This window comes from Manis pentadactyla, chromosome 4, assembly GCF_030020395.1.
Source record: "Manis pentadactyla isolate mManPen7 chromosome 4, mManPen7.hap1, whole genome shotgun sequence".
Classification (NCBI taxonomy): Eukaryota; Metazoa; Chordata; class Mammalia; order Pholidota; family Manidae; genus Manis; species Manis pentadactyla.
The window spans coordinates 78,983,259-79,010,997 of NC_080022.1; the positions used below are offsets into that span (position 1 = coordinate 78,983,259).

At 37.8% G+C, this 27,739-nt stretch overlaps 1 protein-coding gene across 3 annotated transcripts in view; it reads left to right on the forward strand.

Moving 5' to 3' along the window:
* Nucleotides 1-15,163: 15,163 nt before the first annotated feature.
* C4H1orf146 (chromosome 4 C1orf146 homolog) overlaps nucleotides 15,164-27,739 on the forward strand; it is a 32,986-nt gene continuing 20,410 nt past the window's right edge. The window contains exons 1-3 of one of the 3 annotated variants that reach the window (XM_057500420.1): nucleotides 15,190-15,299; nucleotides 25,327-25,404; nucleotides 25,706-25,817. In XM_057500420.1, coding sequence (XP_057356403.1) covers nucleotides 25,749-25,817 — 69 coding nt within the window. In that variant the 5' untranslated portion in view covers nucleotides 15,190-15,299; nucleotides 25,327-25,404; nucleotides 25,706-25,748. Of the gene's footprint in view, nucleotides 15,323-25,326; nucleotides 25,405-25,705; nucleotides 25,818-27,739 lie in introns of all 3 variants that reach the window. The other 2 variants (XM_057500417.1, XM_057500418.1) reach the window with 2 other exon arrangements.

The following is a 27,739-nucleotide window of genomic DNA, read 5'->3' on the forward strand; positions in this document are numbered from 1 at the left end:
ATGTACAATATCATGTCATCTGCAAATAGTGACAGTTTAACTTCTTCTTTACCAATCTGGATTCCTTGTATTTCTTTGTTTTGTCTGATTACCATGGCTAGGACCTCCAGTACTATGTTAAATAACAGTGGGGAGAGTAGGCATCCCTGTCTTGTTCCCGATCTCAGAGGAAAAGCTTTCAGCTTCTCGCTGTTCAGTATGATGTTGGCTGTGGGTTTATCATATATGGCCTGTATTATATTGAGGTACTTGCCCTCTATACCCATTTTGCTGAGAGTTTTTATCATGAATGGATGTTGAATTTTGTCAAATGCTTTTTCAGCATCTATGGAGATGATCATGTGGTTTTTGTCTTTCTTTTTGTTGATGTGGTGGGTGATGTTGATGGATTTTCGAATATTGTACCATCCTTGCATCCCTGAGATGAATCCCACAAGGTCATGGTGTATGATCCTTTTGATATATTTTTGAATTTGGTTTGCTAATATTTTATTGAGTATTTTTGCATCTACGTTCATCAGGGATATTGGTCTGTAATTTTGTTTTTTTGGTGGGGTCTTTGCCTGGTTTTGGTATTAGGGTGATGTTGGCTTCATAGAATGAGTTTGGGAGTATTCCCTCCTCTTCTATTTTTTGGAAAACTTTAAGGAGAATGGGTATTATATCTTCTCTGTGTGTCTGATAAAATTCTGAGGTAAATCCATCTGGCCCGGGGGTTTTGTTCTTTGGTAGTTTTTAGATTACCGCTTCAATTTCGTTGCTGGTAATTGGTCTGTTTAGATTTTCTGTTTCTTTCTGGGTCAGTCTTGGAAGGTTGTATTTTTCTAGGAGGTTGTCTATTTCTCCTAGGTTTCCCAGCTTGTTAGCATATAGGTTTTCATAGTATTCTCTAATAATTGTTTGTATTTCTGTGGGGTCTGTCGTGATTTTTCCTTTCTCTTTTCTGATACTGTTGATTTGTGTTGACTCCCTTTTCCTCTTAATAAGTCTAGCTAGAGGCTTATCTATTTTGTTAATTTTCTTGAAGAACCAGCTTTTGGTTTCATTGATTTTTGCTATTGTTTTATTCTTCTCAATTTTGTTTATTTCTTCTCTGATCTTTATTATGTCCCTCCTTCTGCTGACTTTAGGCCTCATTTGTTCTTCTTTCTCCAATTTCGATAATTGTGATGTTAGACTATTCATTTGGAATTGTTCTTCCTTCTTCAAGTATGCCTGGATCACTATATACTTTCTTCTTAAGACAGCTTTTGCTGCGTCCCACAGAAGTTGGGGCTTTGTGTTGTTGTTGTCATTTGTTTCCATATATTCCTTGATCTCTATTTTAATTTGTTCATTGTTCCATTGGTTATTTAGGAGCATGTTATTAAGCCTCCATGTGTTTGTGAGCCTTTTTGTTTTCTTTGTACAATTTATTTCTAGTTTTATACCTCTGTGGTCTGAAAAGTTGATTGGTAGAATTTCAATCTTTTGGAATTTACTAAGGCTCTTTTTGTGAGCTAGCATGTGGTCTATTCTGGAGAATGTTCCATGTGCACTTGAGAAGAATGTATATCCTGTTGCTTTTGGATGTAGAGTTCTATAGATGTCTATTAGGTCCATCTGTTCTACTGTGTTGTTCAGTGCCTCCGTGTCCTTACTTATTTTCTGCCCAGTGGATCTATCCTTTGGGGTGAGTTACATGTTGAAGTCTCCTAAAATGAATGCATTGCATTCTATTTCCTCCTTTAATTCTGTTTGTATTTGTTTCACATATATTGGTGCTCCTGTATTGGGTGCATATATGTTTTTAATGGTTATATCCTCTTGTTGGACTGAGCCCTTTATCATTATGTAATGTCCTTCTTTGTCTCTTGTTACTTTCTTTGTTTTGAAGTCTATTTTGTCTGATATTAGTACTGAACCCCTGCTTTCTTCTCTCTGTTGTTCGCCTGAAATATGTTTTCCATCCCTTGACTTTTAGTCTGTGCATGTCTTTGGGTTTGAGATGAGTTTCTTGTAAGCAGCATATAGATGGGTCTTGCTTTTTTATCCATTCTATTACTCTGTGTCTTTTGATTGGTGCATTCAGTCCATTTACATTTAGGGTGATTATTGAAAGATATGACTTACTGCCATTGCAGGCTTTAGATTCGTGGTTACCGAAGGTTCAAGGTTAGCCTCTTTAGTATCTTACTGCCTAACTTAGCTCACTTGTTGAGCTGTTATATACACTGTCTGGAGATTCTTTTCTTCTCTCCCTTCTTATTCCTCCTCCTCCATTCTTTATATGTTCGTTGTTTTATTCTGTGCTCTTTCATGTTTCCTTTAACTGCTTTTAGTGAGTAGTTGATTTTGTTTTTTTGCTTTTAATTAGTATTTGGTTGGTCTGCTTTCTTTGCTGTGATTTTATTTTCTCTGGTGACATCTGTTTAGTTTTAGGAGTGCTCCCATCTAGAACAGTCCCTCCAAAATACCCTGTAGAGGTGGTTTGTGGGAAGCAAATTCCCTCAACTTTAGCTTGTCTGGGAATTGTTTAATCCCTCCATCGTATTTAAATGATAATCGTGCTGGATACATATCCTTGGTTCAAGGCCCTTCTGTTTCATTGCATTAAATATATCGTGCCATTCTCTTCTGGCCTGTAAGGTTTCTGTTGAGAAGTCTGATGATAGCCTGATGGGTTTTCCTTTATAGGTGACCTTTTTCTCTCTAGCTGCCTTTAAAACTCTTTCCTTGTCCTTGATCTTTGCCATTTTAATTATTATGTGTCTTGGTGTTGTCCTCCTTGGGTCCTTCCTGTTGGGAGTTCTGTGTATTTCTGTGATCTGTTCAATTATTTCCTCCCCCAGTTTGGGGAAGTTTTCAGCAATCATTTCTTCAAAGACACTTTCTAACCCTTTTTCTCTCTCTTCTTCCCCTGGTCCCCCTATAATACGATATTGTTCCTTTTGGATTGGTCACACAGTTCTCTTAATATTGTTTCATTCCTGGAGATCCTTTTATCTCTCTTTATGTCAGCTTCTATGCATTCCTGTTCTCTGGTTTCTATTCCATCAAAGGCCTCTTGCATCTTATCCATTCTGCTCATAAATCCTTCCAGAGTTTTTTTTCACTTCTGTAATCTCCCTCCGGACTTCATCCCTTAGCTCTTGTATATTTCTCTACATCTCTGTCAGCATGTTTATGATTTTTATTTTGAATTCTTTGTCAGGAAGACTGGTTAGGTCTGTCTCCTTCTCAGGTGTTGATTCTGTGATCTTTGTCTATCTGTAATTTTGCCTTTTCATGGTGATAGAGATAGTTTGCAGAGCTGGCACGAATGACAGCTGGAAGAACTTTCCTTCTTGTTGGTTTGTGGCCCTCCTCTCCTGGGAGAACAGCGACCTCTAGTGGCTTGTGCTGGGCTGCTTGGCGCAGACAGGGCTTCTGATTCCTGCCAGGCTGCTATGGAGTTTATCTCCGCTGTTGCTGTGTGCATGGCTTGCCTTGGGCTGCTGCTTTGATATGGTGGAGCCCCATTGGAGGGGGAGCGGCCGGAGGCTATTTGTCTCCGTGATGGGCCTCCTTGCTCCCTGCTGCCCAAGGGGTTAGAGTGCCCAGAGTGTCCCAGGACGTTTCCGTCCGGTTTTGGGGTCCCTGTCCCTTTAAGACTTCCAAAAAGCGCTTGCACAAAAAAAAAGCCCTCGCTTTTCTTTGTCCCCAAGCGCAGGCCTCAGGGACCTGCTCACAGGTCTTGCTGTCCTGTTTCCCTAGTATCCAGGATCCCATGCATTCACTGTTTCTGCACTCTGGTCCAGATGGCTAGGGCTGGGTGTTTAGCAGTCCTTGGCTTCCTCTCCCTCCCCGCTCCGACTCCTCTCCTCCCACCAGGAGCTGGGGTGAGGGGCGCTCGGGTTCCACCAGGCTGGGGCTTGTATCTTACCCCCTTCATGAGGCACTGGGTTCTTGCAGGTGTGGATGTGGTCTGGATATTGTCCTGTGTCCTCTGGTCTCTATTCTAGGAAGAGTTGTCTTTGTTATATTTTCATAAATATATGTGGTTTGGGGAGGAGATTTCCGCTGCTCTATTCATGCCACCATCTTGGCTGCACCTCTTAAATTTTTTTATTAAAAAAGCATTGATATACAATCTTATGAAGGTTTCACATGAGCAACATTGTGGTTACTACATTCCCCCTATTATCAAATCCCCAACACATACACCATTACAGTCACTGTCCATCAGCATAGTAAGATGCTATAAAGTCACTACTTGTCTTCTATGCACTGTACTGCCTTCTCCATACCCTCCTTACAGTATGTGTGCTAATCATAATACCTCTTAATCCCTTTCTCCCTTCCCACCCACCCTCCCTACCCCCTTTCCCTTTGGTAACTGCTAGTCCCTTCTTGGGGTCTGTGAGTCTGCTGCTGTTTTGTTCCTTCAGTTTTTGCTTTGTTGTTATACTCCACAAATGAGGGGAAATCATTTGGTACTTGTCTTTCTCCTCCTGGCTTATTTCATTGAGCATAATGCCCTCTAGCTCCATCCATGTTGTTGCAAATGGTAGGATTTGTTTTCTTCTTATGGCTGAATAATATTCCATTATGTACATGTACCACATCTTCTTTATCCATTAATCTACTGATGGACACTTAGGTTGCTTCCATATCTTGGGTATTGTAAATAGTGCTGTGATAAACATAGGGGTGCATATGTCTTTTTGAATCAAGGATCTTGTTTTCTTTGGGTAAATTTCTAGGAATGGAATTCCTGGGTCAAATGGTATTTCTCTTTTAATTTTTTCAGGAACATCCATATTGTGGGAAATGTTTGCCTTTAAACAAAAATTGAAATGCAATAACTGGTTAACAATGAAAAGATGTTTAACCAAATTCATGATTAAAGTAGCATTAGGAAAAAAAATAGTTTTAGAAAAGATGAATAGATTCAATAAATAATAAATTTGATAAATGAGAATGTTACAAGTAAATAAGTGAATATCCACTAACCTATTTTAATTAGGAATTACAAATGAAAACAAATTAGATGCTTTGCTGACAAAAAAAGTTATTGAAGTTAATCAGACTCAACTAACCAAGTGAAATATATGAAGCAAACAATTCCAAGTATTATTATATTATATTATTTAAATTATTGGTCAAATCAGATAGCTTTCTGGGAATAAAATCTCACTTCTAATTTTGAAAATCAAGCTAAAATTCTGGGCAAATTGCATAAAACTTCAATCTAAGAACAGTATGTGGGATGACTGTGCTTTTCATAGTCAACGAGATAAGAAAATCTAAAAATCACTAAGGAGGAAATGAAAACACTTTGGGCTTTCCAAATTGTGCACAAATGCCTTAGTCAATTTATACTACCACTGAGTTATTTGCAGCATATCAGTGTCAAGCAGCAATTACTGTCATCACAGATTTAATACTCTTATTTGCTGCTTTTTAATTCTTTAATTTATTCAGAGGCAGGAAAGAAATATCATTGCTTTCCTAAAGATTTTTTCTTAAAAATTACTGATCATCTTAAAATTTATTTGAGCATAATGCTGACTTAACATCTTAGAAGGGACAATTCAGTCAGTATATCCTAAAGTTAGTAATACTACAAATGAAGAAAAATATTGCAAATGTAAGAATTCTTAGGAAAAAAAAAAGTTTCCCCAAGAGCTTTTTTTGGAAAGATGTGACTGGTTACCTGAGTCATCCGTGGGAGTGGTGCTTCATTTGTGTATGAGAATAATTTCACATTCCTGTTTCAGTTCCCTTTATTTTAGTCACAATATTATATCTTTATTCATATTGACTGCTTACCCTAGGTGAAAAGTTTAAGTATGTATAGTTTCTTTCTTTAAGTAATTTATATCCTAAAAATTTTATATGAAAAAAGTAAGAAAGCAAATTAGGGATCATACTTTGAAGAAATATGATAAAGATTTATAGTCTTGATATATAACTATCTCATATATATCAATCAGAAGAGATTGCTAGCAATCCATTAGAAAACTAGGCAAAAATAAAAACAAAATGAACAAAAGAAATGTAAGTGGGCAATAAAAATACAGTGAATGATAAAATGTGTATGTAACAGCAAAGAGGTACAAAACATGTCCATTGATTTAACTAATAAACAGAATTATGAAACCTAATGTCTAGAGTATAGTGAGATAACCATTGCATCCATATATTGTTCATGTCATTGTAAATTCGTACAAACTCTGGAAAGCACTTTGGCAATGGGAATAAGGGCCTAAAAAATCTTTGTAATCATTGACTTGGTAATCTCATTTTTAGAAATTTAATGAATAATCAGAAATAGTTAAAAATATATACATACATTTATATAATATTTTTAAAGTCTTGAAATATAGGAATGGATTAATGTTATTTTATTTTGATATGTTGGGATACAAGACAGTTTAATAAGTATTATGTTTGATGAGAATATTCAATGATTTGGGGAATATGATAAATAAAATGATGGAGTTAGATATTAGTTTATGTATGTAGTATAATCTATTCGTGATAAAGACTGCTGTGATCACCTTATGTGCCAGTCTGGCTAGGCTGTAGTACCCAGTAATTTAATCAAACACTGACCTAGGTGTTGCTGTGAAAGTATTTTTTAGATGTATGTATTTAACCTCTACAATCACTTGCCTTTAAGTAGAGGGACTATTCTCAATGTGAGTAAGCATCATCCAATCAATTGAAGGCCTTAAAAGCACATATTGAGGTTTCCTGGAGAAGAAATTCTACCCTAAGACAAACACTAGCTCAACTTCTGCCTGAGTTTCCAGCCTGCCCTACACATTTCCGACTCGCCGGCCCCTACAATCTCATGGGCCAATTCTTTAAAATAAATCTCTGAATATATACAGTATTATGTCTGTTTCTCTGGACAACCTGGACAGGTCAACTGCTAATATTCTACCCTAATATCTATTCATCATCATCTCCTTCCTAGTAAAACATTTAATTTACATCTGGGCACTTGGTTACTCAGAATGAAGACTACATTTCCATTCCTTCTTATAACTAGATGTAACCATGTACCAGTGCTGACCAATGAGATGTAAATGTTTAGTGATACTTCCTAGAACTTTCTCTGTTAATCTGCCTTGAGCACAAACATATGCTCTTCCATACCATGAGGGTGAGTGCCACATCCTACGAATGGCTGAGTAGAAAGCTGGCGGGGATCTGGATCCCTGAATACCTCATGAAAGCACTGTAACAACCCCAGACTACTTACCCCTGGACTGCTATTACATGAGGGGAGAGAACTTTGTATGTTAAACTTAGTATTTTAAACTACTGTTGATTTGAATTTTCTCTTACATGTGCCAAACTGAATCCTAATTGATATACTACATATGAATATGTAACTAAAAATAACTATACCAACTTCTGGTAGTAGCTCTGCATTTGGAGCCTTGTTGTTGTTATACTATTCCTTCTGTTTTTTACATTAAGCATGTATTAAATATTTATATAATAAAATGTTAATTAAAAATGGGACGTTTTCCTAACAATTTTTATCTATGTAAATGATATTTGCATAGAAAGCTAAAGAGACAAACAAAAAGGTGTAACTCCAGGAAGAAGAAAAATGATGAATGGAAGAAAAAGCAATAATGTTATTTACTTAGCAGTAAGTAGTATTTTCGTAATTATGATAATATAAACCCTAAATTCTAATACAACTAAAATTATGATACAGTTATGTTGGGTAATGGGGGTGTGTATGTGAAAAACAAATTCTTACCTTCCAAAGGGAGATGACAATACATGACATTTAAAACTGGAAAGTTAATTTGTGAGAAAATCTGTCACAGGGAGTTCATTCTATTCAGAGAAATAACAGCAAACAAGAAAAAGCTGAGACTTGAAAGTTGTTGCTATAGGAATTGGGATTTGGGTGATGGAGCCAGGCAGGGGACTGGTTTTAATTTGTGTTTCACTAAAACTTGCAGAACTATTTCACCCTTTAATCTATATGCATACAAAACTGATGAAAATAAAAACTAAAATGAATGTTGCTCTAACCAACATTCTCTTTCACTACATGTATCTACAATTGTGCATGAGTACATACATGTGTCAAATAATTGTTTTGAATAATTTAAAAGTATAGACATCATGTGTTTTCTGCTAAATTATAAACTTCCTAAAAACATGCAGTCTCCTTTTTATGATAAAACCTTCCTTACACCCAATTTACACTAATATATTGTAACTACCGAATACAAGGGCATGTTTAAATATTCTCAGTTATATCCACAATATCCTTTATACTGTTTTTCTTTCTGATCCCAGATAAATGCAGGTGATCACACATTACATTCAGTTGTCTCTTCTTTTTAATCTCTCATAATCTTGAACAGTCATCCCACTTTTGTCACAAGTAGGTCAAAAGGATCTGAAGAGGTGCATAAATGAGTGTTCAGCATTTGTGGCCATATTTATAATTCTATAGATTTATGTTTCCGTTTAACTCATTTTGGTGCTCATTATCTGTCCTCACCTCTCAGTGAGCCAAAAAACAGCTTGGAGTAATTCTCTCCTGTAAACTAGTGTGCTAGCAGAGAAGTCTGAGGTTAACATAATGTTTGTTCTTTCTACATCTTTTCTTTCTTTCATGGACCTTAGTAGGACTTCTGTAGCCTTGTAATTAAAAAATATGGACCTTAGTAGGACTTCTGTAGCCTTGTAATTAAAAAATATTGTCAGGCCATGTCTAGATGCAGGTCTCTGCCATTTATTTTTGCCAAAAATCTGGCTATACATTTCTGTCAGCATGTGTGGCTTTTTTTCTCTCATCAGAATAGTGTTCTTCCCACCATATTTGATTTTTCCCATTTGTTTTGAGCTCTTCTTCATGAATACCAATTATCTTTTCTTGCCTGTATCTGTACCACCTACCTCTGACTTACATCTCTTCATCTGAAACATAACAAGTAATCCTCATTATTTATTCAATATTTCTCCAGAATCAAGTCTGTCTTTACTGCCAATGTGGATTTAATTTTGTGGTTGCATAATTTTTGTATCATTAAGTCCTTTGTTTTATTCATAACCTTCTACTGGCTTTCCACATCAGCCTGCTCTTTCTTATCTTTCTTCTTGCACTTTAAGAATGCATGTCTATAGAGCATGCGTGGCTTTTATACTCTGTTAAGGATGTGAGTAGTGTCCTGAAGTTTTCTTTTAGATCCTGCAGTAAATCCTTTTTATGCTTTTTCCTTTGTGTCTTCATGATGCAGTTTTCTGTCCCTTGTTCTAAAGTATTTATTCATAGGCTCCATGTTAACTTTTTTCTTCTTTAACTCAGTTTTCCCTAAGTAAGACTCCTCAGACTTAGTGTTTATCAACAAATGGGATGTGTGTGTTTCTCTTGGTCCTATTCCTTATCCGCTTGTATGTCTGTCAGTTCTTATTTCAATTTCCATGTCTACTAGGCATTGACCTACTGCAGTTTTGCTCTGCTGGTTTTCCTACCCCACTGGCTGATCATCTGTTACTCTGAAATGATGAAACACAGGAAAAACTACAATACTCTCAGTTTGCACTGCATTTAGGTTCATCTATTCTCAAGCCCTCCCTTCAGTGCTATATATTGGGACACTACATTTCTCAACATACAGTGTGCTCCCTCCTTCCTACCCAGCCGTTTTCTTGGTGCTCTTCACTCTATAGATGTAGAGCAAGTGGGAGACGGATAATGAAGGTAAAGGGAGGAAGAGAGGAAGAGGTGATCAGTACAACTCTGGATGCCTCAAAAAGCAGTGTGTACCGCAAAATTTCCATTTGGTGCAGATAGTTGATCTGAGGCAGGGGGCAAAGAGATAGATATTATGCATCTTTTATCCCTTTTCAGACAGTGTCTGATTCATATGATGAAACTGGAGTAGGCTTTGAAGGGGAAGCTTATGTAGGAATTTCTTTATCCAGTTCAACACCTTAAATTTAGGAATTTTTATGTTCTTAGACTTTGTTTTTGCTGTTGTGTTGAGTTTTCATCTTAGCTGTTTTTACTTTATGACTGAGGACTGAGGACAGTTTCCCTTGCCCAAAATAAGAATCTCTCAGTGTCTAAAATTTGAGGAATTCACCACTGAATTTCAGCTATACTTAATAATCACATTAAACCACAGTTTAATTACCATTAGACTCATCTAAGAACCAGGAGAGATTTAAGTTAAAAAGGAACAATAAGCCCAGTGAGGTGGGAGAGGGCAAAAGTTTTATCCTAGTGTCTGAGTACAGAACTGAATAGGTTTAGATTTATCTAAACCATATACATACATACTCAAGCCTATTTGGAAATAGAAGTTTTTGAAGCCAAATAATCAGCTATTTTTAAGCTGAATTACATTAAAAAGTTTTAAGCCATTTTTAAATTTGAGCCTGTTTTCAAAACAATAGATTGTTTAAATTCAATCATTTAAAAATTAGAATTTATATATATTCTCCAAAGAAGAAATTCAGATGGCTAACAGGCACATGAAAAGTTGCTCCTCATTGCTAATTATCAGGGAAGTGCAAATTAAAACAACAATGAGATATCGCCTCACACCAGTCAGGATGGCCAACATAGAAAAGACTAGGAACAACAAATGCTGGCAAGGATGTGGAGAAAGGTGAACCCTCCTACACTGCTGGTGGAAATGTAAACTAGTTCAACCTTTGTGGAAAGCAATAGAGAGGTTCCTCAAAAAACTAAAAATAGAAATACCATTTGACCCAGGAATTCCACTCCTAGGAATTAACCCAAAGAATACAATTTCTCAGATTCAAAAGGACTTATGAACCCCTATGTTTATCACAGCACTACTTACAATAGCCAAGATATGGAAGTAACCTAAGTGTCCATCAGTAGATGAATGGATACAGAAGAAGTGGTACATATACACAATGGAAAACTATTCAGCCACGAGAAAGAAACAAATCCTACCATTTGCAACAACATGGATGGAGCTAGAAGGTATTATGCTCAGTAAAATAAGTCAGGCAGAGAAAGACAAATACCAAGTGATTTCCCTCATTTGTGGAGTATAACAAAGAAGGAAAACTGAAGGAACAAAATAGCAGCAGACTCACAGACTCCAAGAAGGGGCTAGTGGTTACCAAAGGGACTGGGTGGGAGAGGGAGAAGGGGATTGTGGGGTATCATTATTGGTGCACTTGGTGTGTGGGGGGTCACAAGGAAGACAGTGTAGCTCAGAGAAGACAAATAGGTACTCTGTGACATCTTACTAAACTGATGGACAGTGACTGCAATGAGGTATGGGGAGCGACTCAATAATAAGGGTGAATGTAATAACCACTTTGTTTTTCTTGTGAAACCTTCATAAGAGTGTATATCAATGATACCTTAATTTAAAAAATTCATATATATAGTCAAGGTTTAAGACTACAGTATTATGTCAGTTTTCCATATCAAAGAAAAGTGGTGAAAGGCTAGATTTGAAAACAGCCATTTTTTTCATCAGATTTCTTGTATATTTCCTTTGTCTTTGTGTGCATGTGTGCATGTGTGTGTGTGTATGTGTGTGTGTCTCCTTTTGACAGGTTACATCAAGGTCCTAACATCAGGAATGAAGCAGATAACAAAACATACAGTGGAGTCTGAAAAGGAAATGCTCATTCAATATTTGCAATTGACTAAAAGGAAAAAATACTGAGGTACATTCATGACCTATCAAAGAATTCAAGCCATTAACTGACTTGAGGGTTTTCTGCTGCTCATGAGACTGAGGCATCTCACAAAAACATTAAGCTATGTACTTTGCATAGTCTTATAACAGCTTGTCATTCAGGAACTAATGTGAAAATATGGCATTGCAAGGCTTATGAAATATATTTTTTTATTGATTCTGTGCTTTCAAGTTGAAGTTTAAATTTTCAAATCCAGTAATCAATAATTTATGGAATTAATTTTTCATTATAACTTTCTCACAGTTGCTGAATTAGGAATGTTCTGGCACTTAGCAGGAATGTAAATTGAACATATTTCTCTGCAGGAATTCTAAGGAGTTGTGAGTCAGGGAGTTGTGCTGTCATGGAGTTGCCAAATATATTTGTGCATTCAATTTCAATATATTTGGGCCTGCATTGTGCAGAAACCTTTGAAAGCACAAGGCAAACAGCCTTATTTGTTCTGGTAATGAATGAATTGTAACACTTAAGCCTCCTGAATAAAAACTTGTTAGCAGAGTTAGCTGTTCAGTATTTATACCTAGTAAATGCCCTTCAGACATATTAGCCTAGACTAGAAGACCAAAGCTTGAAATAAACTAATTCAAGCTTAAAAGTAATATGGCTAAACAATTTTAATAAGAAGTGAAGCTCCACTGATGCTATTCATCTTCTGGCTACTGCCATTCAATGAAATCTGGTATGTTATAAATATAAAAGGCTTTATATGTTAGGCTGAATGATACTTCAACAGTTGACTATATTTATTAGTGCTTAATAGGTACCAGATGTTGTTCTACATGCTAGAGATTCATCAGTGAACAAAACAGAGAGAAGTCCCTGCTCTGGTGGAGCTTAATTTCAGTGAGAGAGAAAAGCTATAAACAATAAAAATAATAAGCATGTACATTATATAGTATGTTAGAGGGTGACAATTGCTACGATAAAAACAGCAGGCTGAGAAGAATCAGGGTGGTTCCAATTTTAAATGAGGAAGTCAGGGTGATCTTTATTGGGAAGATAGTTCAGCTGAGAACTGAAGGAGGAGAGAGAGTGAACTATGACTACATCTGGGAGGAGAGGACTTTACACCGAAAAGCTGGTGCAAAGGCAAAATCATGCCTGGCAGATATGAAGAAAGAGAGGGAGCCCATGTGGCTGGAAAGAGGAAGTAAATGACAGAGTAGCAGAAAGGGTCAGACATGTAATAGGAAAACTGGCTCACTTAGGCCCTTACAGGTCATCATAAAGACTTTAGCTTTAATTCTGATCCCTATTTTAATAGTATTACCATGGTTGCTATGTTGAAAAAAGACCTTGGAGTGCAAAGCATAAACAGGGAAACTGTTGCAATAATCCAGGTGAGAGCTGATGGTGGTTCAGACCAGGGAGGTGCTCAGGTTCCAGATATATTTTGAAGGTACAGGCAACAAGATTTCCTGATGGATGAGATGGGACAGATGAGAGACAGACAAAGTATTTAAACTTTACAATAGGAAAAATGTGAGTTATTAACTGAGATTGGGAATACTAGGATGGTACAGGTTTACAGGGTGAAGTCAGATGTTCCAAATTTCAGATGTGAAATTTGAGATGTCTGCTAGTGGAAATATGAAATAAGCAGTTGTTTATACCAGTCTGGAGTTCAGGGTAAAGGCTAAGGCTGGAGATAGAAATTTAGGATCTATCAGTTTAAGGATTATCTCTAAAGCTCTGAGTTGGTGAAATCACCAAGGGAATGAATATAGCCAGAAAAGAACTGTACTTGGGGTGCTCCCAAGAGTTTGCATATTGAGGAAAAAACAATAAAGGATGTTGAAAAGTGGCCAGTGCAGTTAGAGGAAAACCATGAGAGCACAGTATGGGGAAGCCAAGGGAAGAAATGTTTCCAAAGAGGAGGAAGTCATCAATTGCAACAAACGCTGCTAATTGACCAAGTAAAATTAGTATTGAAAATTGTCTGCTGGATTTAGCAATGACCTTGGCAAAAGCAATTTCTGTGGCAATGGTGGAAATGAAAAAGCCTGATTGGGGTGTTTAAGAAAGGATGAGAGAAGAGGTTTTAGAAATAAATTATAGACAATCCTTTTGAGTTTTGCTGCAAAGGAGAGCAGAGAAATGGGATGGTTAGCTGAGTGGGAAGTGAGATCACTACATTTTTAGATGGGCAAAATAACAGCATCTTTATTTGCTGTTGATAATGGTCCAGTGGAGGAAATTGATATTGTAAGGGAGACAGGAGAGAATTGTTGGTACTATGTTCTTTAATAGACAAAAAGAGAGAGAATCTAGTGTCCACCTGGAGGGTTGGCCTTATAAAAAGCATGCGTAGTTCATCTACTATAATTGGAGGGAAAGCAAAATCTTGTGGGTACAGAGGATGGTAGATGGGTAGATGGGCTTGAGGAGATCAGTGAAAGTTCACTTTTGGATGCTTTTATTTATCTCATTTAAATAGTAAGCAAGACCTTCAGCTGAAAGTGAGGATGAGGAAGAGGTGCTGGAGATATGAGGAGAGGGAAAGGTATGAAACAGTTACCTATGAATGGACTGGGCGATTGCCAGGTAACATTAAAGGAACATTTGAATCATAGTAAGGGTAGCAGGTAAACGTACAGAGTTCTTACGTTTTAGGCACTGTTCTATCAACCTATAAACACACCCAAGTACAGGAGTATCTTGGAGATACTGCAAGTTTGGTGCCCTTTGCTATTAGCTTTATCTGAGACGTGAGGCCCTTCCAAGAGGGTCCTCTGGAAATACCAAACCCTTCTGCTCGCACCAACTGCTGAGTCAATTGCTTGAGTTCCCAAACCCACAAGGTGTGGCTGGACCCAGGTTTTGACTTTCTGATCAGTCCTGACCTGCCGTTAACAAATTGCCCAACAGGGGCAGCAAGAGTGCACCTAATTTTAATCGTTTCAGTTACACAAAACTCCAAATATACAAAATGATTACCTCTGGGAATAATTAAACCATATTACTAGTGTGCCCAGAAGGATTTTTCCTGGAGTATTTTTTTTTCAGTATTTTGCATTTTTTATAAAGTAAGACACATACATAGTTTTGTATTCTAACCTTTAGGTTCTAAGCAAATGGTGGGTTTTCTTTTTCTTTCTTTTTAAGTTTTTATAGTTGTGAGCACCAGTGCCTAATACCTTGCTGAGCTTCAGTTAGGTCTGAAAACAATGGCGTCCCAAGGCACAAACACACAGGCTTCTAAATGTTGTATTCATAACTATTAATGAAAATGTGTATCATTGTCTTTTTCACAATACAGATACAGGAGAGACCACTTTCATTTTATCTTGTTAATCACAGTAGTTGGAGAACTAACCCTATATTTTAGAAAACCGCGAAAAATCAATTCCAGGTAACTAAGTCTAACATGAAAACCCTTGCTTTTTCTTAACCACTTAGCAGTTCGTGCAAACTTTGCCGCCGAAGAGCGGGAAACACGGTCCACAGTGGTGGTCTGCGGCTGCGCGGAGGCTCCGCGGGCGGCCAGGGCTGGGATTGAGCCGCCAGACTTCGCGCGGCCTCTGCGCCCCCAGCTGCGTTTCTCGCTGCTCGCGGAAGGTTCAGGACGTTTGGGGGCAGCTGGCAGGCCTTCTGATCTGGTAGTGTGTTTACCGCTTTGGGGGTGAGGCTCCCGAGGACCTGGCTCTTCACATTTCTCTTTATTGGGTCTTCTGCCGCTGTTTTTCCCCAGACTTTCCAGGATCAAATCTTACCTCAGGGCTTTAGCGGCGGTGCTAGGGGATCCTCCCCACCTTTTCTTCCCCGCTGAGTCTTATGGAAAGGGGCTTCTGCCATTTTCTCATGTAGTGTAAACGGCCACCTTTTCAGAAGCCCTGTCATCCACCCTGAGACTTTATATGTTTTTTACTTTAGGGTTGTTCGTGACCTCTTCCTTCCCCTGCCCCCGACCCCCAGAAAAAAAAAAATCCTAAGTAAAGAATGAAAGGGTCCGCGAACTTGTTGGCCAACCTCTCTCACTTGCTAACTGAGGAGACGGAGCAGGAAAGCAATTTGGGGGTTATTATTGTGCAATGTTGTATTTATTTGAATTTGAAAACTTAGGAAAAGCAAAACCGTGGCAAACCCCGTAACAATAGGACCTTGGGATTGGGAAAGGCCTAAGAAGGCTTTGGGTTCCAGCCTTTTATTTTTGCTTGAGGAAGCAGGCCAACCAGAGGTGACGTGACGTGCCCAGAGTCCCGAACCGCCGGCGGGGCTGAGTCCCGGCTTGCCCACTCCTGTAGGAGCTTTTCCCCTGAGACGCTGAGGGAGCCTTGCTGCCTCAGCCCTGGTTTTCTGATTCATTCCTAGCCGGTAACAGTACAGCCTTGGGCGTCTGTCTACACCATTTCCTTTCTCACTACACAAAATTACTTAACCTCTCTTAGCTTTATTTAAATTAATTTAAATTATTATAAAACCTACATATAAAGGTATGAAGATTTAAATGATAAATGTGAGTGTATTGTTAGGTGGATTGTTATTAGCTAACTGTAAGTTAAATTGTATGAGGGGAAATAAAAGTCGCAACCCTTCTCCCAGCCAGCTAGCCATTTACTCACTCAAAAACAAATATATTTTTTGAGTGTCTGTTATGTGCCAGGTGCTGGAGATACAGTATTAGGTAAAACAGAAGGTGTCTCTGTTCTCATAGGGCTAGTTAACTTGTTACTCATTGATTCATGCATTAAGTGAGGAAATTATAGAGCAGAAACTATAAAAGTTCAACCCAGCAGAAAGAACTTTATAATTATTAGAGTTATTCAAAAGTAGAATGAAACTGCCTTAGCAAATATTACTGAATCACTGAAAGTGACTTTCACTTGGATTAGTTGGTTTCTAATTTTTGTTTTCAATAAATTCAGTATTAGATAACATGGAGAATATAAATCTGGTTGCTATTAATAAACTTATGATTTAGGGGAAATGTAATATGTTTAATTTTGTTGGGCAAATTCTAAGTGCTGAACAGAGTATTGTAAGGCAGATTCTGAGGAAGGCAGGTCTCATTTTAATTTGAGGAGATTAGGGATAGTGTCTTGCAGGACAGGACTTTTAATAAGCTTGAAAGAGAGGATTTTAAAAAAATAGACTGTTTTTTAGAACAGTTTTAGGTTTACAAAATAATTCAAACAATAATACAGAGTATTTCTACTCTCTACCTACTTTCCCCTATTATTAGTATCTTCCGCAAATACTACTGCATTATTATTAACTGAAGATTACAGATCAGTCAGATTGCCTTGGCTTTTTATCTAAGGTCCTTTTTTCTCTTCGAGGATCCCAGCTAGTATACCACATCCATATAGTTATAATGTTTCCTTAGCTTTGTCTTGGCTGTGACAGTTTTGCAGACCTTCTTTGTTTTTGAAGACATTGGCAGCTTTGAGGAGTGCTGGTCAGATATTTTGTAGGATGCCCTGCTGTTGGAATTTGGTGTTTTTCTCATGGTTGGACTGGGATTATTGATTAGTAAGAAGAAGACTATATCATATCAAGGGTACATACTGTCAATATGACTATTGGATCACTTGACTGAGTTAGTGTTTATCAGGGTTCCTCAGTGTCTCTTGGAGATAATGTCAAGAGACTATCTCTTTTCCCCCATTTGTTAATCTATTCAATTGTTTATGTCAGTATGGACTATTTTATACTTTGAATTATAATATAATAGTATTTTATTTAGTTTGCTGTTCAGATTGTTCCAGCTTTGGCCATTTGAATCTCTTTTCGTTTGGTTCCTCTACTCTTTTGACATAATCTTCTCAGTGTGGTTTTTCCTTTCTTTTTGTTTTTAATCACTTCCTTACTTTCTGGCACTACGAAGTGCTCCAAGCTCATCTTTTTGATGTATAATTTCTTGTACCAGTCTTAGAATCAGCCATTTCTCCAAGAAGCTCAAGTTCCTTTTATTGGAGAATGGTCATTAGAAACCACAGTTTGGCTACTAACTGTGCTTGCTGTTACCATTTCTTTTAGACCCCACTCATGGACAGAGCATAGAAATACATGTGTGTACCCATCTGTGTATATACAATCTTTAAGTATATATGTATTCACTTGTATCTATGTTCTGCTAACAGTAAGCTATACTGATATTGCCAACTGTATTCCATTACTACATGGATCATTCTAGCCTCAAGAGGTAGGATTAAAAAGAAAATTTAAACAAATATCTGAGGAATAAAGTTTAAAATACAGTTATGAATAGTTATGAACATTCTTGTACAAGGCTCTTAGTACACGTTGCCTGAATTCTTTTGAATATAAACATAGGAGTGGAATTGCTAAGTTATAGTTTATGTGTATCTTAAACTTTAGTAGGTAATGCCTGCCAAGAACTGTGAAAAGACTGAAATTTTACCCTACTATCAAGCTAACAAGGTAGCCTGTTACTGTTTTACTGACGCTTACAGAAGATATGAGGTGCCTGGACTTTTTAAAGGTCTTTGTAAAAACTCATGGCAAAAGCAGTGGCCAAAAACTTCAGGCATCTATTGTTTTTCTTGGCCCCCAAATTCCATAGAAATGAGGACATGTGGGACTAATACAGGTGGACCTAAATGGCTGCATATACAGTTGGATGCATTAACAGAGAGGAGCACTAAGTGGAAGAATACTTATTAATGAGCAACAACAACCCTGCCTTCTGCATTCCTCTGTGTTGCTCACTGCAAATGAAAAATAGGCACTCTTACTAAGGAGTAGTCAGAGCTTATATTCTTGGCATATCAAGCAAAAACATGCATGGACACTGAAGATCCATCACAGATTACTCTAACAATGCATAACCATTCCAAAATGATTATGTTCAGAGCAGGTTATTTTATCTAAAAGTTAAGCATTTTTTTCCTCTTGGGAAATAATTGGGATGTGGTAACTTCTGGGACCTTTTTCAGTAGCTACCAAGGTGTTTCAAAAAGGTTATTTTTCACTTTTAATAATAAAAGATGAGTTTCGGTTTTTTTGCTTGATTTCTTCTGCCTGGTGTTAATTTTTGTTTCCATAGCCACAAGAGTAAGCAACTGGTAATGGAGTAGCTAGAATTGCTGCACATTTCAGAACCCATACTTTAAACAGCTCCAGTGTCAAACACCTGTGCTTCTTCCCTAACACAACAGAATTTGCAAATTTGAACATGGTAATGCTCATCACTATTTTTTATTACTGTCAGTTTCTCCCTTTATGTCCACTAACATTTGCTTTATATATTTAGGTACTCCTATGTTCTGTCCATAGCTTTTATAATTGTCATATCCTCTTGCTGATTGATCTTTTTTTTATCTTTATGTAATCCCTTGTTACAGTCTTTGCTTTAAAGTCTGTTTTATCTGATATAAGTATTTCTACCCCAGTTTTCTTTTGTTTCCATGGCATGGAATAATCTTTTTCCATCCCTTCACTTTTAGTATTTGTGTGTCTTCAGGTCTGAAGTAAGTCTCTTGTAGACAGCATATAGCTAGGGCTTGTTTTTTATACATTCAGCAACCCCGTGTCTTTTGATTGGAGCATTTAGTCCATTAATATTTAAAGCAATTATTGATAAAGACTTTCTGTCATTTTCTAGTTGTGTTGTATTTCTTCTCTTTTCCTTTGTCACTTGCTCTCTCTCCTTGTGATTTGATGACTTTCTTTAGTGTTATGTTTGAATTCCTTTATATTTTTTGTATATCTATTACAGATTTTTGATTTTTTGATTAGCATGAGGTTCATATATAATGTCCTATGTATATGGTACTCAATTTTAAGTCAATGGCAATTTAAATTCAAACACACTCTAAAAGCACTACATTTTTACTCTGGCCCCATCATGTTTTATGTTTTCAACATTATATTTTGCATCTTTTTGTTTTGTGTAATAATAATCCCTTAATTATTGTAGATGTAATGGATTTTACTACTTTTGTCTTTAAATCTTTATATTAGCTTCATAAGTGGTTGATCTACCTTTATTATATATTTGCTTTTACCAGTGAAATATTTTTCTTTCATGATTTTCTTCTAGTTATGACCTTTTCTTCTTTGCATAAGAAGTACTTTTAACATTTCTTTTAAGGCCAGTTTAGTGATGATAAACTCCTTAAACTGTTCACCTGGGAAGCTTTTAATCTCTCTTTCAATTTTGAATGGTAACCTTGTTGGATAGACTATTCTTGATTGTAGGTTTTTACTCTTTCAGTGTTTTGAATACATTGTGTCATTCCCTTCCAGCCTGCAAAATTTCTTCTGAAAAATCAGTTGATAACCTTATGGGGGGGGCTCCCTTGTATGTAACCAGTTGCTTTTCTCTTGTTTTTAAGATTCTCCATTTTTAATTTTCAACATTCAATTACGTGTCTTGATGTATACCTCTTTGGACTCATCTTATTCGGGAGTCTGTGCTTCTTGGGCCTGAATGTCTATTTCTTTCCCCAGGCTAGGGAAGTTTTCAACTCTTATTTTTTCAAATAAGTTTTCCTGCACCTCTCTTTCTCTTTTTTTCTGAGACCCTTAGCATGTCAATGTTAGTATGCTTGATGTTGTCCCAAAGGTCCCTTAAACTATCTTCATTTTTTAAAATTCTGTTTTCTCTTAGCTGTTCAGCTTGGATGGTTTCTGCTAGCCTGTCTTCCAGATCACGGATCCATTCTGCATCATCTAATGTGCTGTTGATCCCATCTAGTGTACTTTACATTTCAATTATTGTATTTTTTAGCTTTGATTGGTTCTTTTTTATATTTTTTATCTCTTTGTTGAAGTTCTTACTGTGCTCATTCTTCTCCTGAGTTTGGCAAGCATCTTTATGACTATTACTTTGAACTCTTTATCAGGTAGATTGCTTATCTCTGTTCCTTAGGAATGGAAGATAAGATTGTTTATCTTCCATTCCTGAGGTTATGTACTATTCTTTCATTTGGAAGATAGTCTCTCTCCTTATTTTGCCTGACTCTCTGTCTGTTTCTGTGTGTTAGATTACAACAGCTATGTCTTCCAGGCTTGAAGTAGTGGCCTTATGTAGAAAGTGTCTTGTGGGGCCCAGAAGTGCAATCCCTGCCAGTCACCAGAAGGAGGCACTCCAGGGGTGTCCTATGTGTGGGCTGCATGTGTTTTCCTGTTGCAGCTGGGCCATTGCTATTGCAGGTGCACCGTTGGTGGGGCTGGCTTACAGTGTGTCTGGCTGTGTGGCACAGCTGCAGTTGTGTGTGTACTGGGGGAGTGGACTGCCCCCTCCATCTGTGGGAGTTGCTTTTCAGGGTATGCCAGTACTGGCTGAGGCTGGGTGTAGCAGGAACCAGGGCACCTACTGGGACAGGTCCATAGGGAGATGCTGAGGCAGGGCAAGTGGTGCTGTCAAGAGTAGATGGAGAGCATCAGAAATGTTTGCTGCCAGTGCTGGGTCAGCTAGGTAAGAGAGTAAGAAAATGGCACATGCCAACACTTCCATTCCTAGAGAAAGTTTTTACAGATCCCTGCCCTCCCATACATGCCCTGCTAGCACAGGCCTGAAAATTAGTAAATCTCCTTTCTCTATGGCCCTGGCACTTTTCAAACTCCTGCCTGTGTAGTGGGTGTTGGAGTAAGAGAGTTTGTGAGTTAGCCCTTTAAGAGCAGAGTCTTTCTTGCCTATAGCCCTCCAGCTCTCTATAGTTAAGCCCTGCTGATTTTCAAAGCCAGGTGCCATGCAGGCTTGTCTTCTTTGTGCACGTCCCCAGGGCAGGGTGCATGATGGGGGGTTTGAACCCCTCACTCCTCAGAGAGGACCTCTTGAGTTCATGATGTCTCTCCTACTCGTGGTTGCTGTGTCAAGGGTGTGGGTCCTAACTAGACTGTGTCTCTGCCACTCCTACTCATCTCGATGTGGCTTTTAAAAATATCTTTAGTTGTGGAAGAGCAGTTTAGCTAGTCTTTAGGTCCTTCTCAGAGAGAGTTATTCCATATGTAGTTGTGGTTTTGGTGTGTCCTTGGGAGGAAGTGAGCTCAGGATCTTCCTATCTTGAGTCTATCTCACAGGACTCTATCAGCATGAGATTTTGGTAGAAGCTCTCATTGAGAGACAGCTTCTGTAAAACCAAAGATTATCCATTACTACTGTTTAAGAATTTTTCTGCAACCACAGGTTGCTTTGCACACTTATTTGTACACTAACCAGAGATCTGGGTTCATAGCATAGTTTTGAAAGCATTTTTCAATACTTAACATATCCATATTTGTTTGTCACCACCCATCACCCAACAATTCATCAGTTGGATCATGGTAGAATACTTCAGCTTCCTTACTTATATTGAAAGTGATTAGTCCATCTATATACCTGTCACCTATATTTGCCTATAAAATCCCCTATATTCTTTTACCCCCAGCCTTTTGTTCAACCTGATAGGGAGAACTAGAGTGAATTATAGATGTGTTGAGCTCTTGTTGATACCTCTGCCATCTCCATGTCTGATATAGTGAGAGGGTAGGTGTAAGCCAGAAGAGGAATTCATGTGGCTTCAATTTCTTCCTAAGAATATCTCAGAATACCAGCTTTTTATCAGATAAACTCAGGAAACACTGCCTTTTTTGCTGGGAAGAGAGACCGTGACATTGTAAGAGATTGTGCCTTTTAAGCTAGCTTGATCCATCTTTACACCACAGATCTCTAACACTTAGAGGAAGTGTCTTGCCAATGAGTTTCAGCCGAGAGAAGTTCACTGTGGATTCAATGAGACCAAAGAAATGACAGTGGAATGTTCTTGAGGTGAAAAGGTTATACCCAACTTTATTCCCATGGTAGCAGATCAATCACTAGAATCCCATCCACTCAGAGCAAGTCTGCATGCAACAAACTGGTCTCTGCCTCTGGGCCTTTCTACCTCCTCGGCTGTCTCAGTCTCTGTCGTTGGTGCTGCCACCGCTCCAGCCACTGCTCTGCTCCCCTGCAGTTTTGCAGCCGTGCCACCGTGTCACCCAGAGCACTGGGTGGAGCTCTTTTTATAGAGTCAATAACAGCATATTGCCCACACATGTATAGAGAGCTAGCCAACCATGGCCAGGTGAGAATCCTGGCCACAGGAACCTTCACTTTATCCACAGAAAGGCACATGGCAAAAACTTTCCAATGTTCATGGAAATGAACCAGGACTCCCCTTACTTATTCCCATCTTGCTATGACCTTTATTTTGCCTTTGACTTCTGGATTTACTGTTTGTATTTGGTAAAAGTGCCAGGCACTGTGTGAGACATTAGAATACAAAGATGAATAAAACATTGTCCCTCTATTTGAGGAGCCTTGATGAGAAGAAGTCTCTTCACTGAGAATGCAGCTATGTAAATAAACATAACTATATTACTGAGTGATATAATAGAGATGTTTGGGGTGCTTTAGTTCTACTGACAGAGAAAGTTCTAATTGCCTGTGGAGAACTGGGAAAGCTTTTTGGAGGAAGTAACACAAACTGCTTATTAAAAACAAGTAGGAATTGACAAGGAAGGGAGGGAGATTTTAGTTTGAATATGTAAAGGGACAAGGTATGAAAAAACATATCTTGTTTAGGGCTATATGTTTTCAGAATAGCTAGATAATCTGTAATATTTTAGGAAATGGCAAGACATGAGTCTGAAAAGGAAAGAATTTGTACACCTTGAGTTTAGATTTTGTTCTGCCGGCCATGGTGAATCACTGAAGGATTTTAATTAGAGAAGAATATTTATGGCTTTGAAAGACAATTCTATTATTGCAAAGTCATTTATAATTGGAGAAATTTGGGACCAGATCAAACATTCAATGTAAATTCACAATTGTAACTGAAGGGTAGCAGAATATGCCACCCCAGAGTATGCCTGTTTGGCATAAGGATTATTTTGAGCTAATAGTTTTAAGAAACTGCAGATGTAGAAGCTCTGAAAAAAACTAGAAGTTACCCTGTGTAAGGAACATTTACATCTGTGAAGGAAATCTCCATTTTTAAGTGTCTCCCTCTCTGTACCAAGAAGAGAAATATGATTCTAAATCACAAGAAACTCTTAAAAATGGAGAAAGCACCAACTTAAACCTGCATAACAAACCTTCCCCTTGTTTACTGTGCTTTTCCTGCTACCCTCTCATAAGTGGCCTTCCCTACATCTTTCTTTGGTCTTTAGCTGAAGATGGTATTTAAGGTGGTACCTTGGGCCATCTCAGAGTTACTGTTTTTCTGAGTATCTCCCATGTATACATGAGGTATGCATGTTGATAAAATTGTATTTTTCTCTTGTTAAAACATTGGTCTTCTTTATAGGGGGTCTCAGCCAAGAACTCAGAAAGATAAATGGAAAATCACTTTTCTGTCCCTATATATATTGGTCAGATAAAGTGTGGCATATCCATTCAACAGGAAGTTATGCAGCCTTTACATACTTTAAAAAACATATAAGGAAAATGCATATGACACAATGTTAAATGAAAACTTTACAGTGTAAGTCCTAAATCTATGGAGAGATAAGCCATAATCATGGATGGAAAGACTGTATTTCATAAAGTTTAGCTTTTTCCAAATTGTTCTATAGGTAAATTTACTTATAATTTTAAAAAGCACCCCAACATGTTTTTTCTTTTAAGGAGTGCACTTGAGTAAAGGAGGGCACTTTCAAGTACACCCCTTAAATGAATGATCTTGTCTAATTGGTACCTTCCCCATAATGGCTATTGTAATTTTAGGTTGTTTTTAGTAAGATTTTAGCATTTTTGTAGATATTTATAGCTTCTGGACCATGGTTTTTAAATATAAAATAAGCAGGTGTGCCAGAAGGTGGCACAGTTGACTATTTAGAATTTAATAATCCTATTAGCTAAACCTTTGGGTTTCTTGCAGCTAGATTAATACCTAAAATAGATGTGCTCTTGGGTTGAGGATTGAGTGGTGTTTTACAACATACTTAGTTGCATGGACAAGTTCTTGAGGTTAGTGTGTGACTAGTGACAATCTAACTTGTCCTGTGACCAAATTACCCTGTCATGGGAGTCTTCTTGAGGTGGAGAGCATTTTAGTAGCCTTCAAATGCTTGGCCTATGCACAGCAATATTTGTGTGTTTTTTTTGGCTTTTGTGATTCCTATCAGCAACAAGCCTTTACTTAAAACAAAATTTTATTCACCTGAGGTCTCATCTGGACCCAGTCCAGCTTAAATTGGATGCAGTCTGATCCTGGACCCAGTCCAGTTTTTAAGTCAGACCCAGTCCAATTTCAGACTCAGCCTGGTAACTACCAGCAGTTCCTTAAATTGTATCTGTGCACTGTGGTGAGAAAACATAGGAATTCCAATCAAATGGAGAACAATTAGACTGTGGAAAACCAGTTAGATAGGGAACTCAAACAAAGGGAGCAGAGCTCAGAACTGCCCTCAGAAACAGCAAGACCTCTTAGGGTTCGTGGGTCCCATGCCTATGTTTGTTGTCCCCAGAGCTTAGAAAGACTCTTCCAGCCCTGCCACTGCCACCAAATCTGTTAAGTAACAAAAATTCAGAAAAAGTAAATTTAAAGATCCAATAGGCTTTACTCATTGATTCCTGAGTGGTCAACATCCCATCTAGCAATAGAAGGAAGCTCTGCTAAGCTGTAGAAAAGGAAAGGTATTCAAAGATGAAAAGGGGTAAATAGGAAATTTTGAGGAAAGAATACATTGTTTCAGGAAGTGTCCCCTTCCTAAGGGGCAGAGAAGGGGTCTTTTGGATGGATTACCTCACTCATGCTGACCAGATAATTCCAGGTAACTCCGTGTTGACTGTTAATTCCTGGGAGGATGATACTGCAGTTAGGTTAGATACTAAGTCTTGGTTTGCTGATATGGGGTTTAATGCAAGTGAGTCCATTTTGGGCCTGTTGTCTCCTTTTAACAATAGGGAAGCCTGGTATTAATTAAGTTTAATTTATAACAAGATAGGTACTTTTTCAGTGTCCAATTTTGACTTTCAGATATTTTTCAGAGTATTTCCATTACTCTAGTTCCATTCTATCTTTATTAATCCATCAAATATTTCTATGTATCCTTTTTGCTCATTTTTTTTCAGATTGTGGCACCTTTAGAAACTGGGTTGATCCAAAGACAGACAGATGGCTGAAAGTGGTGGAAAAGAAAAGTTGAAATGGACAACCACCATTATTATTAGTTCATCTCTTAAGGTAAAGTGATATTTGATCTTTAATTAAAAAATTAAAAGCTATAAAACAGTATTTTAAAGGTCCTTGGCTTGATTATCCAAAACTGTGTGGATCAGCGAGTACATAAGCTAACTGTATTTTTTTTTTGGTATCATCAATATACAGTCACATGAGCAACATTATGGTTACTAGATTCCCCCCATTATCAAGTCCCCACCATTTACCCTATTACGGTCACTGTCTATCAGCATAGTAAGATGTTATAGAGTCACTACTTGTCTTCTCTATGCTATTATGTTATGCTAACTATATTTTAAAGATTATAAGCTATATAAAATTATAAAGTTTATTGCATCCATTTTCAACATTTTACTTTAAATATTTGAAGGTTGAAAATTTTCTAACATTATTTTCTCCCTAAGCCTGTTCTAATAGAGATTTAAAGGATTCTAGAAACAGTAATGCATATGCACATATATATTGCTGTGGAAAATACTGGAAAACCTGGACTGGATCACTGATGGAAGAACCAAGCAGCGCTTGGAGGTCTTGGAGTGTTGAGGCTTTTCACACCGGCGGGCCCAGAAGGGAGTACTCTCCCAAGGTCTGAGCCCTGAGCACAAGCAAGGGGAGCAATTTATATTATTTTCATATATGGCATTTCGGCATGTGCAGGGCATAAAAGGAGCCTGGAGGAGAGGAGGAGAGAGCTGGGAGTTCTCTGCTGACTTTGCCAACTGGAGGCAAAAAGCAGTTTGCTGCCCTTGACGGCTGTGTTGAATATTTTCCTTATCACTCCCTCCTCTGATGCCCCTTTAAACACTTCATTTTAGGGGCCATCATCTTTTTGGTTTATGATAGGGTTAAAATGGCTTGTACTTATATTTTTGTATAGTTAAGCATTACAGAGGGGTATTTTGGAAATGCAGGCTGAGACTTGAGTTCAGCTAGGAGAGACAGGTAAGCATGCAAAACAACTTAACAATTACTCAATAGACAATAGAAAGGGCAACTTTTTTTATTTTATATTTTTTATTATTTTTATTTTGGTATCATTACTCTACAATTACATGAGGAACATTATGCTTACTAGACTCCCCCCTTCACAATAGCCAAGAAATGGAAGCGACCTAAGTCTCCATCAGTAGATGAATGGATAAAGAAGGTGTGGTACATATACACAATGGAATATTATTCAGCCATAAGAAGAAAACAAATCCTACCATTTGCAACAACATGGATGGAGCTAGAGGGTATTATGCTCAGTGAAATAAGCCAGGCAGAGAAAGACAAGTATCAAATGATTTCACTCATATGTGGAGTATAAGAACAAAGAAAAAACTGAAGGAGCAAAACGGCAGCAGACTCACAGAACCCAAGAAAGGACTAACAGTTACCAAAGGGAAAGGGACTGGGGAGGATGGGTAGGAAGGGAGGGAGAAGGGGTCGTTATGATTAGCATGTATAATGTTGGGGGGTGGCACAGGGAGGGCTGTACAACACAGAGAAGACAAGTAGTGATTCTACAACATCTTACTATGCTGATGGACAGTGGCTGTAATGGGGTATGTGGGGGAACTTGGTGAAGGGGGGAGTCTAGTAAACATAATGTTCCTCATGTAATTGTAGATTAAAGAGACCAAAATAAAAATAAATAAATAAATAAAATATTTAGGGAGCAAAGATCCTGAGGTGTGAAACTGATGTGAAAGAGCAAGAGGGAGAAAGAGACATAATGAAGCAAAAGAGGGATCGTGTCACTGGCGAGACTATGTAGAGGGCATGTAAATGTCAATCATGATATTATTCATGCTACTTTTCTATAAATTTGAAATTACTTGAAAATAAAGGATAAAGCATCATCCTTTTCTCTCTCAAAAACAAACAAACAAAAGTCATGTGTTGTCCCCCCACTTTCATTTTGACTGTGGGCTCATGGGGGC